At 50.4% G+C, this 14,381-nt stretch overlaps 3 protein-coding genes across 3 annotated transcripts; 2 read left to right on the forward strand and 1 right to left on the reverse strand.

The window, feature by feature from the left end:
• Positions 1-4,023: 4,023 nt before the first annotated feature.
• Positions 4,024-5,539, forward strand: LOC128728561 (nuclear transcription factor Y subunit gamma-like). Its single transcript, XM_053822188.1, has 2 exons — positions 4,024-5,092; positions 5,193-5,539. Exons 1-2 carry the CDS (start codon positions 4,028-4,030, stop codon positions 5,442-5,444), a joined length of 1,317 nt encoding a protein of 438 aa, XP_053678163.1. The 5' UTR covers positions 4,024-4,027; the 3' UTR covers positions 5,445-5,539.
• Positions 5,540-7,025: 1,486 nt separating this feature from the next.
• LOC128728743 (uncharacterized) lies at positions 7,026-10,995 on the forward strand. The gene is made up of 6 exons (XM_053822387.1): positions 7,026-7,322; positions 7,393-7,544; positions 7,614-8,652; positions 8,721-8,872; positions 8,948-9,164; positions 9,229-10,995. Exons 1-6 carry the CDS (start codon positions 7,026-7,028, stop codon positions 10,993-10,995), a joined length of 3,624 nt encoding a protein of 1,207 aa, XP_053678362.1.
• Positions 10,996-11,039: 44 nt separating this feature from the next.
• On the reverse strand, positions 11,040-13,743 carry LOC128729020 (ubiquitin carboxyl-terminal hydrolase MINDY-3 homolog). The gene is made up of 5 exons (XM_053822668.1): positions 13,533-13,743; positions 13,255-13,388; positions 12,631-13,180; positions 12,109-12,406; positions 11,040-12,036 (listed from the first exon to the last, which is right to left on the reverse strand). The coding sequence occupies exons 1-5, from the start codon at positions 13,741-13,743 to the stop codon at positions 11,730-11,732; spliced, it is 1,500 nt and encodes a 499-aa protein (XP_053678643.1). The 3' UTR covers positions 11,040-11,729.
• Between the last annotated feature and the right edge of the window lie 638 nt (positions 13,744-14,381).

The following is a 14,381-nucleotide window of genomic DNA, read 5'->3' on the forward strand; positions in this document are numbered from 1 at the left end:
AGGTTATCGGTTGGCTCTCTAATTCCCTGAGCTGACTAATATACATCAGTCAAATCCGGCAGCACTACCTCATATACGCTACCGTTATAAATTTGGTTCCGGAACCAAATCTGGAATCACCAGAAACAAAACCGAAAACGGTGGCATTTATGTATAAGGTTGCCAGATGCCGCTGATGCAGTAGCGGTTTATGTAGTAGTGCAATTGAGCACAGCACAGAACCAGAGAAGCAATCTAAACCTCACATTTTATACCTTGGTTTTTTGTTCCATACCGGTTCCACGTCACAAGCGTTCCCGCAGCTATAGTTAGAACATGCGGAGACGAAAAAGAAGAAGATCCTGTTTAATCCATTTTGCCATCGTTTGTGTGTGTATGTGTGTATGAGTGTGTGCGTGTTTTTTTCTTTTTGTCATACACGTCGTAGCAGGAAAAAGAATTTGCGCCAGCGGGCGAGGAATGAGCAAAGACACTGGAGACAAACTACGAAGCCGAGGGAGCCGAAATCATACAAATAATATTAGCTTTAAGTCTGTTGGGAAAAATTAAGGATACGGGTTAAGCGATCTACAAATCCCAATTTCAAGATTTGCCTTCCACTTACACACAGCCATACGTACATGATACACATACACCGTACACGCCGACACGAGAAAGGGGTACTCTTACGCGAGATGTGTATTATTTTTTCGAATATGAAATTAGACGAGCATGTCCGGGTGGCTTTCGATACTTATAAGTAGCAAGAACTATTATTTCGTTAACCGTTGGTTGTTTAGCGATTTTGTAAGCCTACAAATTTAGAAACTATACGATCTACTACTACAGCACTACGTCTACAGAGATTTAACTAGGACCAACATGATGAATAATCATACCAATGCCCAAAAGTAAGAACAAAGTAAAAAATATGCCTTCTGTGATAAGAATTGAACCGGTACGTTGGAGAAAACGAAAGGTGGAGGTGTTAGAGCAATCCTTATGACAGAAAGAGAAGAGCGAAAGATAATAGAGAGAGCAGCGAATGTTAGTTTTGTTTTATTTTGTTTTCTGTTTTATTTTCATTTATTTGCCTTCTTCTCGGAGTTCCCTGCGAATTCTCAATTATGTTTCTCGTTCCGTTTTCAACCCACTTGCGAAGCGATTTCTTTTTTTTTTAAGCGCCTCATTCCAACACGAAACCCTTTGTTTAACTTTGTCTCAAGCTCCAGGATGTCCTGCTTTCAGGAGCAGGATTAGTTCCTAGTGGAGTATTGGCACGGGTTTATAGGGCAATGCGCCAGGAGCAGGATCTAGCTGGTACCGATATATTAGTTTCCTCTAGCTTCTTTAGCAGCACACTCTGACATCTCTAATCTGTTCATTTTTCCGAACTAATAGCAATAAAACAAAAGCAACTATGACAAACAAGGGTAAATAAAGAAATACAAACCACGGCAAGAGTACGTCGAAAGTATCGCAATTCCATGATACTCACAAATTACTTTACAAGCAATGTATTTCTTAATGCTGGTATAGGTGTTTTAACAGTTAATTACAAACAAGCAAACGAAAAATCATTCTAGGTTAAGTGGATTTGAAATTGGGCAGCCAGATCTCGTGCAGTAGTAAAATTTGAGGGATGGGATGCGTAAGTCATAGTCCCAGGGGGCATAGGGGCGAATAGAATGCATGGGCTATGTGAGGAGTGGTGTGAGTCAGGATTTAGTAAGAAGAAGAAAAGGGAAAAAAACAATAAAACACATTAATTGTTATAATGGAAAAAAAACTAATTACAATTCCACCGCAACTACTTACTTTTAAGGCTAATTGTTTACTACTTAAAGATTACCAATATGTGCACTTTTCTAAGTAAGTTCGTGGCAAAGAAAACAAGAAAATGTGAACTAAACGACGGGAAAAAATAAAGCTGTTAATTATGACCATGTATATGTTCTTAGAAATCTATCGATAATAATAAAACGTCAAACAATCTCAATCACATATGAGCATCGTTTCAGAAGTGTTTCATTTATTGACTATTCGGCACGATTATTACTATTTTAGTGTATATTGGTTCTAAAATCCCGCATTAGGCTGTTCAGCTCGCATATTTGAATTCCTACATGTGTACACATGGTACGGCCGAATCCGATGAACGATGATCAACCGAAACCGATGAACGTATAAGTACCCCGTGTGCAGTAAGTGTATTTTTAATGAAATTTTGTTCAGAATAAAGATTCTCACTCTATTTCCTGAATCTGCAATTTTGCATTCCCTAATGAAAATAAAATCCGAACAGTATTATTCGATTCGAATCACACGACAATTCCTACATAAAATAATTACATTCGTTTCAATCTTAACGGCCAAAGTCATTCGCAATTGGGTTTGAAAAAGAAATTCGGATAGCTACCAAAAGGCATTCTACCGCACGAGTTGTATTCTACACCCACGAGCATGGTTTGCGTTCCGTTGCTTTCATACACCACTTGTGAAATAATCGGACGGTAATTCGTGCATTATTTCTGTCCAATCTGCTTGATCGCACGTAGTTGGTGCTCTACTTTTGTTCTGCGTCACCATCAACCGCGTCAGTATGAAAGAGCAAGCGAAATGTGTCTCGCAGGCAATCAAAGTAAGCGAACGAACGATACCCGCCAAAGCGAGATAGATAGTGCCTCACGCGTGCCGGAAAAGCGCCACGGCATTTTCAGCGGCGCTCTTCGCAGCAAGGCGCAACCACCAACAACAAAAAAACTAATCAAAACGCAACATTTTCCGGCCACGCGCATTGGTCCGACTGTGGGGTGGTTCGTTAAATCGTAGCTCATTTCTCACATCGTTCTGCGCGAGAAGCAGCCAGAATATAAGCCCGCTGTCAAACAAAGCTTGCTCTCCGCGTGCCGTTTACAGCGTGCGCTCGGTGGATCGGATGTGCATACTTGAATATTTTCCCATCAAAAACTAGCCGCGATGGCCACTGGAAGGGCTCCATCGTTTGGAAACGCACCGTTCAGGCACTCCCAACCTTCCAACCCCATGGCACCCAGTAGGGGAACGGCCTGACCATCCACTCCGCACCTCAACTCCGCGGCCGCAAACACACCACCAACGCCAACCAACAAACCAGTATCTGGCAATTGGTGCACACTGGCAAGCCAATCATTGCAGGCTTTCGTTTCTATTGGTAATACTTCTGATTTCCGATTGGACGCAGGACGCGGACTCGACCTAGACGTGTGCATCCGGAACCGTTTCCACCCCCTGCTGCTCCCTCTGAAGCTTGTCCGTGCCGGTTCTCGACCGGGCAACCGTGCTGATAGGACCGATAGCGCGAATCGGTAGCAGCGCAAGCGGGTAAGTATGATGTTGCTGGTTTCGGCGTTGCTGTTGCGGGCCGGAGTGCTATTAAGCCGCGAGAGACGCCGTGCCGGGCCGGGCAGGGCTAGGACGCTCCGCGTGAGGTGCTGGTAGAGGTATGAGGGGTGCCCAAAAGTAACCCTTCTGTTAGAAAAACAAAAAAAGGGCACCCAAAAGTACGTCGGTTTTTTACGGGGTCGATAGGTGTGCGGGAAGGGATCGCTGGGTAGAAGTGCAAAAGTGATACATAAACAAAATAAACATTAAAAACACACACACGCGCGACGCCAAAAGAGCGAAACAGTGCCGCAATCGCTGAAAGAATAAAAGTCGTTTGTTTTTCCTGTGGTATCCGTGTGTTGAGTTGAGTTGTTGAGTTACCTAATGTTTGCAGGTGCTCCCCCCTCCCCCTGCCCACCATTGGTGGTTATGTAGTGTTTGGGGTTTGGGATGATAGTGTGCGGGGTTTGGGGATGATGCGGCGTCCCCGGTATGAGACGCCTCTTCTCTGGTCAATCAACCTTAAGGATCAACAACACATCAACCTAACAAATCCGGTGTACGAGCATCACAGCGTCCTGCTTGTGTGCATGCGCATGTGTGAGTGCTCCCCGCGCACTCCACGGTCACCGGCAGGTCCGTTTCCACCGATGGGCAGCCAGTGCGGTGAAACTCAATGAATATGCCTAAAAAAATCCTGGCAAACGTGAGCACTCCGGTCACGGTTGACTCGGTGTTGGTCACAATCACCAGCACAACAACCACGACGACAACCGCGAACACGACGGCAGTGACGACGAGCCCATCCACGACGGTGATCACCGCCACCGCGGTAGAGGATCCCTGCGCGAAGCTGAAATCGATCGAAACGTTGCGCAACATCCAGCGCTTCTGGCCGAACGTGATGCGTGACATCCGACTGGTCGAGAACATCGAAACCGGCAACCAACCGTTGCCACTGGCGCGGATCAAGAAGATAATGAAGCTGGATGAGAACGTGCGCATGATCGCATCCGACGCACCTCTGCTGTTCGCAAAAGCGATCGAGATCTTCATCCAGGAGCTGACGCTTCGGGCTTGGTTGCACACCGAACACAACAAGCGCAGGACGCTGCAGAGGAGTGACATCGCGATGGCCATCACGCAGTACGATCAGTTCGACTTCCTGATCGACATCGTGCCTAGGAACGATCTGAAGCTGTACAAGGCAGAGGTGGATGATAAGTCCCCTGAGGGTGCAGGTAGCGGGTCGACACCGAACGTCACCGATGACGTCCAGTACTTTCTGCAACTGGCGCAACAACACCAGCTGACGTTACCACATCCGCCCAAAGCGATCACAAACGGTGGAACGACGGTGTTGGATCTCGCGACCGTTATTGGAGCTGCCAGCATTGGCTCGACACCGGTGACGGTGACGTTACCGTGCAAGCAGCAGAAGCCAGGTTCAACTGGGGACTCCACAGGCACCACGCAAGGAAACGTGCTGCAGCAGCAGATGGGTGGTGTTCAGATCAGTGGGAATAGTAAGAAGATATCGCTCACTCTCGCGACACAGGCTGCACTCCAGACGGCGTCAGGACAGAGCATCATCCTATCGAATGGGAGTACATCGGCAGGGGCGATAACCAACGGGGCGACTACTGGCATTCCGTCCGCAAGTGCTGGGCAGCTGGTTTCCACGGGTCAACCACTGCAACTGCTGCAGCACATCGTCACGCCGACGGGAGAAATCACGCAAATACCGGTAAGTGTCCTCCGCAGAACCCACTCTGCAGAACGCAACACTTTGCTAATTGCTTCCTTCGTTCTTCTTTCGCACACAGATATCGATACCACAAAACCAGCTCAACTTCATTCGGACAACCGGGTCCACTGGGACGGCAAACGCCAGCCAACCGATCCTGATCCAAGCAGCACCGATGCAAACTGGTCCCACGATAATACACACAACCCCGACCAGTGTTTTCCTTAGCGCCAATCAACTGCAGCAGCTTCAGCAGAGTCAACAGCAGCATCAGCAACAGTCCCATCAACAGAAACAGTCACACCATCAACAACAGCAGCTGCAAAACAACCCGCAGCAGCAACGGCATTAACAGGCGTTACAGGTGATACAGCAGATAGGAGATTCGTACTAGGTCGCCGTAAGGACGCGCCTGCTCGGGATTGTTGTTGATTTTTATTGATACATTTGGGCTTTTAGGTAATTTGGTTTTGTATGTTACAATCGTTGCATATTAAACGACTCTAGATGCTTTACATCAAGCGTTAGAGCGATGGCAGATGCTGCGTGTGAACTCACGAACGTGCGAAATCGTTTCCAGATGTTCATGCAGCAACATCAGTCGATGTTGCGCTGATTGTACTTTTGCAAGATCATCGATGGCGCAGAAACCTTCTCCGACCACTAGATTAGACTAAGATTACAGTAGATAAATTCAACAGATAGCACCCGCACGGCAGATTGCGCAATATGGTTTCGAGATCGTGGTGTTTGGTGCGCGCAGACGTGTGATATAAAATTGTATTATAGTAAGAAGAACGTACTAGCTGTGTTCCATGAGAGTAGCAGTGCAATGACGGTCATCGTTGAGCTCCCTCCCCCAAAATGTATTTTCCGTACTTATACCTCGAAGAAATTCGTAGTAGTTATCATGTTGGAACGTACCGGACAAGCTGTAGTTAATAGTTAGCGTTAGAATGTGCTCTGCTCAAAGTCAATGTCCTGAAGGAACAGGATACGAGCAAGCGAGATGAGGATCGAAAATGGGGTGTTTGCGATCTAAGCGTGGCATTCTATAGCATTCAAATTTGCTAACGTGCTTTACCCAAACTGGCCGATGGCAGGTATTACAGATGGACAACAATTATAGATAATGTCAGGAATTCTCACACATCGCCATTGATTGTATATTTGTAGTTTATTGTAAATTAAAGTTCGTGAATCTTAGCAATAGGTAAGCATCATCATCTAGCTGCATCAGATAAAATCAAGTGACAAAGATTGTACAAAATGCATACATATAATTCATACCCTTTCTAAGGTAGAAATATAGAATTTTACAATCCAGTAAATTGTAAAAACGAACCCGAGGAAGTTCTCGGTATCGTAGGAAAAATATATTTTAAAACGGTTAGTGTTAGCAAAACAGCACCAAAATATGTTTTTATAAGATGTACCATACGATGCCATCGTTTCTTTGCTTTTCCTAACCTACCCATAGCTCTGTGTAGAGTTACTGACATTTTAAATATACCCTATTTTTTACAACACATGACACGAAATCGATATGATATCAACTTTGCGCACGACAAAACAGCCGAAACGAAAACCTTGGAATTATTGGGTTTTGTGGTATGAAGGAATTCAGGCTGGCCTACATTTGAGGGCGTTGCCAGGTGATGTTTTGATGGCCTGGTTGCTATCGGAGCGACTGCACTGCCGTTGGATCGTTACTCGTTGCCATGCGGCAGGATATTAGTGCAGAATGTATCGCATTATGTAAGCCTTTCGTTCGCCTGATCAGCTTTTATTCGTCCCAGGGAGCTCGTCAGTGGCTATTGGTTCTGTTCCCGTGTGAAGACAGTCTGTAAAGTTGTGTTCTCAGCGCGATTGAGGCAGGTTTTGGTTGCCATTTAAGCTTCTCCGCCTAGTGCGAGCAAATCGGTGCGGTACAATGGTGCATCTTGATCCGCTGCGGTTCTGCCGCAAGAAACGCAAGATGCCACAGGGTGGCGCTATCTTAGATCAAGTGATTTCACAGTCAGCGTCCGATTCTAACCAGTGTCTGCTGTACAAGATGGCCAACTACAAGCGAGGTGGGGATCTGATCGACGCGTTCCAGATAGGTGGCCAGAAGGCTGTGGAGCAGCTGATTCGTGAGCAGTTTGGAGTGTTCATGTACAACAAGGGCCGTGGTCAGATCATCAACCGGGCGGAGTACCTGAGGTGGAAGTACATGGACAACCACGAGGTGAGTGTTGTCGGTTTAACGGTTCTAGTCATGCGGGATCTTACCACTTATGTGCTCGATTTGTCTGCAGGTTATCATCCCTATAGAGGCATCACTATCACCACACGATCCGCTTAGCAAATGGGTCGATCATAAGGCATGCTGGCAGATGCAGTACCGTGGTCTTCTTGGCGAGAGCTTGCTGCATGTGCTGATCATCTGCGACACGAAAATCCACACCAAGTACGTATTCACCCTCTTGTGGACCATTAGCATAACAGTAGCTCACTCTGGATCTTGCATACTTCCCAGGCTCGCCAGAATACTGCTGCGCGTCTTCCCAGAGCAGGCAACCGACGTGATGGAGGGCGAAGAGTACCTCGGTGCAAGCGCCCTCCACCTCGCCATCGCATACAGCAACAACGAGCTGGTCGGTGACCTGATCGATGCAGGTGCAGACGTTTCCCAGCGAGCGACAGGGCGGTTCTTTCTCCCACGCGACCAGCAGGGTCTACGACCTGTCAAAACGACCGACTATGAGGGTCTCGCATACCTCGGTGAGTACCCACTAGCATGGGCGGCCTGCTGTGCGAATGAGTCTGTCTACAATCTACTACTCGAGTGTGGCGCCGACCCAAACGCTCAGGATAGCTTCGGCAACATGATCCTGCACATGGTGGTCGTGTGCGATAAGCTCGACATGTTCGGATACGCACTACGTCACCCGAAGTTGCCGTGCAAGAATGGTATCGTCAATGCAGCAGGTCTAACGCCTTTGACACTCGCCTGCCGGCTGGGTCGTGATGAGGTGTTCCGCGAGATGTTGGAGTTGTCTGCTCGCGAGTTCTGGCGTTACAGTAACATCACCTGCTCGGGTTATCCGCTCAACGCTCTGGACACGCTGATGCCGGATGGGAGCACCAACTGGAACTCGGCGTTGTTCATCATCCTGAACGGAACGAAGGAGGAGCACTTGAACATGCTGGACGGTGGTATCGTCGAACGACTGCTGGATGAGAAGTGGAAGACGTTCGCACGTAATCAGTTCATCAAACGGTTGCTGATTCTCGCTATCCACCTGTTTTGTCTCTCGTGTTCTGTTTATCTCCGGCCGGTGCGAACTTTTTCGGAGGGTGACGGTGAGGTTGGAGATGGTGGAGGGGCTGTCGCAGAAAGCCTATCTGGTAGTGAGGGGGATGGCGAGTTTGAAACCGACGAAGATATCGACCTGAGCACCTGGGTGCGATATGGCTTCGAGGTGGCCACCGTAATGGGTGTGCTCAGTTACGTTGTACTTCAACAGGGAGATGAGATCAAGAATCAGGGTCTGTTCTCCTTCCTCAAGTCACTGGTGAGTAGGAACAATTGTCAGGGACACCTCACAGAGTGGAGTCTTACACATCGATGTACTCCTGATAGGGTCAAGCACCTGCGAAGGCGATCTTCCTGATCTCCAACATCTTGATCTTGGCGTGTATTCCCCTGCGTATGATGGGTGATACGGAGACCGAAGAGGCGATATTACTCTTTGCAGTACCGGGCAGCTGGTTCCTCTTGATGTTCTTTGCTGGGTAAGAACTCCGCCACCTGCAGTTCATGCACCAAGCGATTCTAACCCGTTCGCCTCGCGTTATATACCTCTCCAGAGCAATCGGACTCACCGGCCCGTTCGTGACGATGATCTTCTCCATGATCACAGGTGACATGTTCACGTTCGGCATCATTTACATGATCGTGCTATTCGGGTTCTCGCAGGCGTTTTTCTTCCTCTACAAAGGCCACCCAAACGCGGAGGATAGCCCATTCGGGAGCTACTTCGGCACATGGATGGCACTGTTCCAGACCACACTCGGTGACTACGACGTAGGTGATGCTACACGTTGACTCCTCTCTACTCGAAAAGCCTAACCCAACCTCTTCCTTCCAGTATGCCGACCTCAATCTGACGACCTACCCAAACCTCGCGAAGACGGTGTTTGTCATCTTCATGATCTTCGTGCCGATCTTGCTGCTCAACATGTTGATCGCCATGATGGGCAATACCTACGCGTATGTCATCGAGCAAGCCGAGAAGGAAGGTATGAAACAGTGGGCCAAGATCGTGGTCAACCTTGAACGGGCCGTCACACAAGATGACGCCAAGCGTTACCTAGAGGAGTACTCGATCGGTCTAGGGCCCTCAGATGATCCACGTTACGAAACCCGAGGCGTTATGGTGATCAAGAGCAAGAGTAAAACGCGAGCTCGCCAGCGTAAGGGCGCCGTCAGTAACTGGAAGAGTGTCCTGCGTGTGACGTTGAACGAGCTGAAGAAGCGTGGCATGACGGGTGAAGAGCTGCGGCGTATCATGTGGGGCAGGTCCTCTATCACGTCTCCGGCCAAGATCGCGAAGAAGAAGCGACCAGGCGAGGTGGACGATCTGCTTGGGGATCCGTTCGCCATTACGGCCGCTATCGACGTGATGTCCTTTACGCAGGACATCGTTATGGTCAGCACGGAGGCGGTTGGACCGGCGGTGATGCCGGTGGCAGGTGCAACTCCTGCTGGTCGGCCAACTCCACCAACAGCCAAACCAGCTTCCGGTCCGAAGGTTCTTCCATCGACCGTGCCCACGGCGACGGTTTCAGCAGGGCCTGCATCTCAGCAACCACCTCCAAGGAGGCTCTCGACAGCAAGCGCCCCAGCTACAATGGGAGGTCTCGGTGTGGAGACACGCCAAGACTACAAGGACCCTCTGCGTGAGCTTGTCATCATCTCCGAATCGGCGTCCGTTGACGAGAATTACGCGCAGAACGTGAAGACCCTCGCTATCGACGCTTCCACGTTGGATCACGTGCATGAGATCGACATCAGCGCGATACCATCACCGGGACCTTCCAATCGCCGTCAGGATGCGGGTCCCCAGCAACCGGCCGGTCTTCAGCAACCTCCAGCAACCGGTCCATCCGCTCCCCAGCAAAACATCGGCCAACTAACGCTCTTCCAAAACCCCAAAGACGTGGTTGATCCGGTACGGGAGCGTGAGTTCCTCAAAACCCTGGAAGCACTCGAGGACACAGACAGTGAGGCGGGCGAGAAACCGGTGCTGGGCAAGATCTCGTTGATCCGGCGGGCCAAATCGGCGGTTTCACGAAGTACCACGCGCAAACGCAAAACCGACCAACACCCGCTGTTCATGATTGCATGGGAGGACAAGAGCGAACAGGGTCGGGTGGGTGCGGGAGTGCCGGCTGGTGAACCACCGGTCACCGGTGCACCATCCGGACCGGGTGAAATCGCTCCCGAACCGGATGCGGTTACGGTGGAGGAGCTACATCGACGCATGGAGCAGTTCCATCAGCGCAGTCGTGGTTTATCCGTACGGGAACGGGATGCGAACTCAAGCGAGAGCAGTGGGAAGCATGCGAAGGGCCGAAAACCGGCTCACCACCACCACCAGCATGGACTGGGACGGGGCAAGCATAACAAGATTTCGCCAGATAACTCGAACGAAAGCACCGGTGCTGGGGGTAGCAGCAACGGGAAGCCGGATAAACGCATGAAATCAGCCCCAATCCTGGGTGGGGCGGCTGGAACGACGAGCCGGAAGCCGGATGATGGAGCGGGATCGCCACCGGATCCGCTTGAGCCGTGGAGCACGAAAAACATCATGAACATCAACAAGCTACTGGATCAGGACACGACCGAGGAGTAAATACGACGAAAATGAACGTTACATGCTGTTTAGTTGTCGCAATGTATTTTCAACAGGCTTTAGAAGATCGGGTTCTCACAAAAAGGCTAACGGTTTTGATGGCCGTCCGCTTGACGGTACGCTTGATTTTGTGTCGTTTTCGCCGGTGTTTTTTTTTTCATTCCTCTTTTGATTGGGCGCCTACTCGCCGGAGAAATTGGTGGGTGAGACGGAGGGAGGGAGGGAGAGGAAAAGTGCAGAACCACATTCGCTTGCACGTGTGTTGCTGCAGGGTTAGTCGTTTTATCGTTCAATAAAAGTTAAAGTAAAACCCTACTGATGCGGATATTCATATCTGCGCACGTGTACATACGGGGCGATTAAGCTGTTAGTGTGTATGTGTATGTGTGCCGATAGGTGTGATACCTCCGCAAGGGAGGGAGGAAGGGTGATGGTGGCGTACAATAGGCAATAAATTAATAATTAATAATTGTAATGACAAAAAGGGCCCCATGTGTCCCAAACCCCAAAACATGCTCGAAACGGGTATGAATTGAAATAAAAAGACCACCAGAAAACCATAGTCCCGCGGCCGGATGTTCTGGATCCACCGGTATGCCTCTCCCCCCGCCGCCCGCCGGGTCGCTGGGTTAGTCAGTAAACCCCAAGGAAAGCCCTCCGGAAAAAAGGGAGTGTCAATAGTCGCCCGCAGGGGAACGGAGAGAAGGATGGGATGGGGTCACAACGGGCACAAGTCAGTTCAACGAGGGCGTACGGTTACCGGCCCAGTTCACCTCGATGGTGGGCCACTTGGTTTGCAGGCAGGTGAGCATCGCATCGGACGAGTTGACCATACGCACGTCGCTTTCGAGCAGAACCGCATGGCCACGATGATACCGGACCCGATTACCATGGTTCGAGTTCGGGATGCCATTATAATGCACCAGATCGAACGTGTCCGGTGTCGACTTTTGCTCGCTCGGGAAGAATTCGCTCATGAACGCGTTCAACAAGATAATACCGAGATTCTCCGGATCGAGTCTGCTCCGCATCAGGTCGACGCTGTGAAGGAAGATGCGAAACAAGACGACATATTAGCAATGGTGAGCGCGCATAGTACGCCACTGTACGTACTATTCCGGCTCGCTGACGAGATCGAGCGCACACAGGACGTCCTGCAGCACCGGGCCGGGAATGAAGTTGCTACCGTCCGGATCGAACTGGCGGAAGACACGCCGGGCGACCTCGCTGGGTGTTTCCGGTGATACCAGGCGCTTCTCGGCGCTGAACAGCACCGTAAGGTGCGTGTCGGAGCCCATCACCCAGACCGGATTCTTTGGATTTTTGTAGAAGAAACCGACGGTGCAGTACTGCAGCTGTTCCATCACGGTGATGAAGCCGATGTCGGACTGCTTGTTGATGCCTTTTAGCTCTGTGAATGTGAACGAAAAGCCGTCGGTTAGTGCCACGTTGAACGCACTAGGTGGAAGTTGTGTGAAGTACTAGACCGTATGCGTGTTTGGGAAACCCGTGGGAGAGAAATTTTGCATTACAATTTAATATCCACTACAGGTGCTGGTCTCTTCGCTATAGCAAGACCCCAAAAACGAACGCACGGATGTCCGACACGGATTTCTCGCATCCCTTCACACTTACTCATCCCACCAACGTCCTGCTCGTTGTCCCAAACGTGCGGTACCGCGCGCCCAGTCAGCATCAGGTTAATCAACGCCTGACTGCCGCAACCGTACGTGTCATGTATGAGCGACTCGGTCGGGTCCGACATTTCCGCCAGGATGTGCTGCAGGCCCTTCGTTTGCAGCACGGTATACAGTAGCAACAGCACACCGCACTCATCCGACAGCAAGTGGAAGTTGTCCATGTAGAACTGCTGCACCTCACTGATGTGCTCGAACACGCGAAACCGTATCTGCTCGTGGAACTCGCTCGACGTCCAGTCGGTCGCGAGACAGGTGGCCGGTGCCGTCATGGCCGCATCCGGTACATCCAGCCCGGCGGATGTGCTCGGTTCCGGTGTCGGCGGTACCGCTGGCGTTGCCCCGATGGCTTTACCGCCCGTGCCCGACGGTTGTCCCTGTTTGCCGGTGTCCTCAAGCGTCACTATGCGGTAGACGTCCGTTTTGCACTTCGTCAGTATGTGGCAAACGGCCTGTATGAGCAGCGTGTTGCACATGTCCTTAGAAAGCTAGAAGCAGTAGAAAGCAGATGCATGAGTGCATGATCGGACCTCAAGCATGCGATCCCTCCCACACCACCTACGTCGTTGAGGCTTTTTTCCGGTGATTCCTCCAGCAGGATCTTCAGCAGGTGCGCCTGCACCGGGGCGATTACACAACACGGTCCACCATTTCGTTGCACCAACGCGGACGGTTCGTGCTCGCTGAAGGAGAACCCTGCCAAGAAAACGTACGCATGAAAGTATGAGGAGTATGTAAATGCTGCGGTACATTAATGCACACTGCACCAACTCAACACCGCGCCAAATCCACCCAAGGGTTGCCAATCGCGCACCGATCGAGCGGTGAATCACACCTTACCTTGCAACCACCGCCGGAACACCTCGGGCTTAATTTTGCTGCCCCAGAGCAGGGAGAAAAACTCTTTCGACACCGTCTGGGTGGTGGCCCGCACGCCAGTTTGGCTGTCCACACCGGACGTACTGGCCACAGGTTCTACCGTTTCGGGTGTTTCGGTTGCGGCCGCCGTTACGGCGAGGCTGGTCGATGCTTCGACGTTATTATCCGCCATCGCAGCTCCGATGGCAGCTGGAGAGCCGTCCGGCTGCTGTCACTTGATCAACTCGTCGGTAGACTCGATTCCACCGCAAACTGCACACTAACGCACGTTACACAATTGCAGTTGGCGCACTAGAAAAGTAGATCCCAGATGGCACACGCACGGTACGTTTCGCACACTTAGCGACGGAAACAGCGAGTCTAACGCCAACTGCATTCACGGGGTGCACCGCGCTACAGCTGCTGCTTTGGCAGCGGAAGGTGAAAAGTCAGCAGTGAGGGCCGCTGGCTGGGGAAAACAAGATAAAACACGTTTCCGCCGGGGGTTAGCCGGCACAACAACAAACCCCAAGTAACGACAACGGGCTCCGTTCGAAGATTGTCTTGTTTTCTGCGGATATTTCTTTCCCTTTTCTCTCTTTCTCGATGATCTATCTGGTTCGGCGATTCAATTAGTTGTGCACCTGATTTTGCGAACGGAACGAGTTTGTTTACACTGCTGTTTATGTCACTGGTGATGAGATGCTTGGTCAGACTAGCTGTTACGTGCTTTTGCGTTGACATTACTGCGCAACAACTTGTCAATGCTGCTGTAGCCCTCATGCATGGCGTTAGCGGTATAACAATTTATAGCAACTGCCGCGGTGCGAT

This window comes from Anopheles nili, chromosome X (assembly GCF_943737925.1).
Source record: "Anopheles nili chromosome X, idAnoNiliSN_F5_01, whole genome shotgun sequence".
Lineage (NCBI taxonomy): Eukaryota > Metazoa > Arthropoda > Insecta > Diptera > Culicidae > Anopheles > Anopheles nili.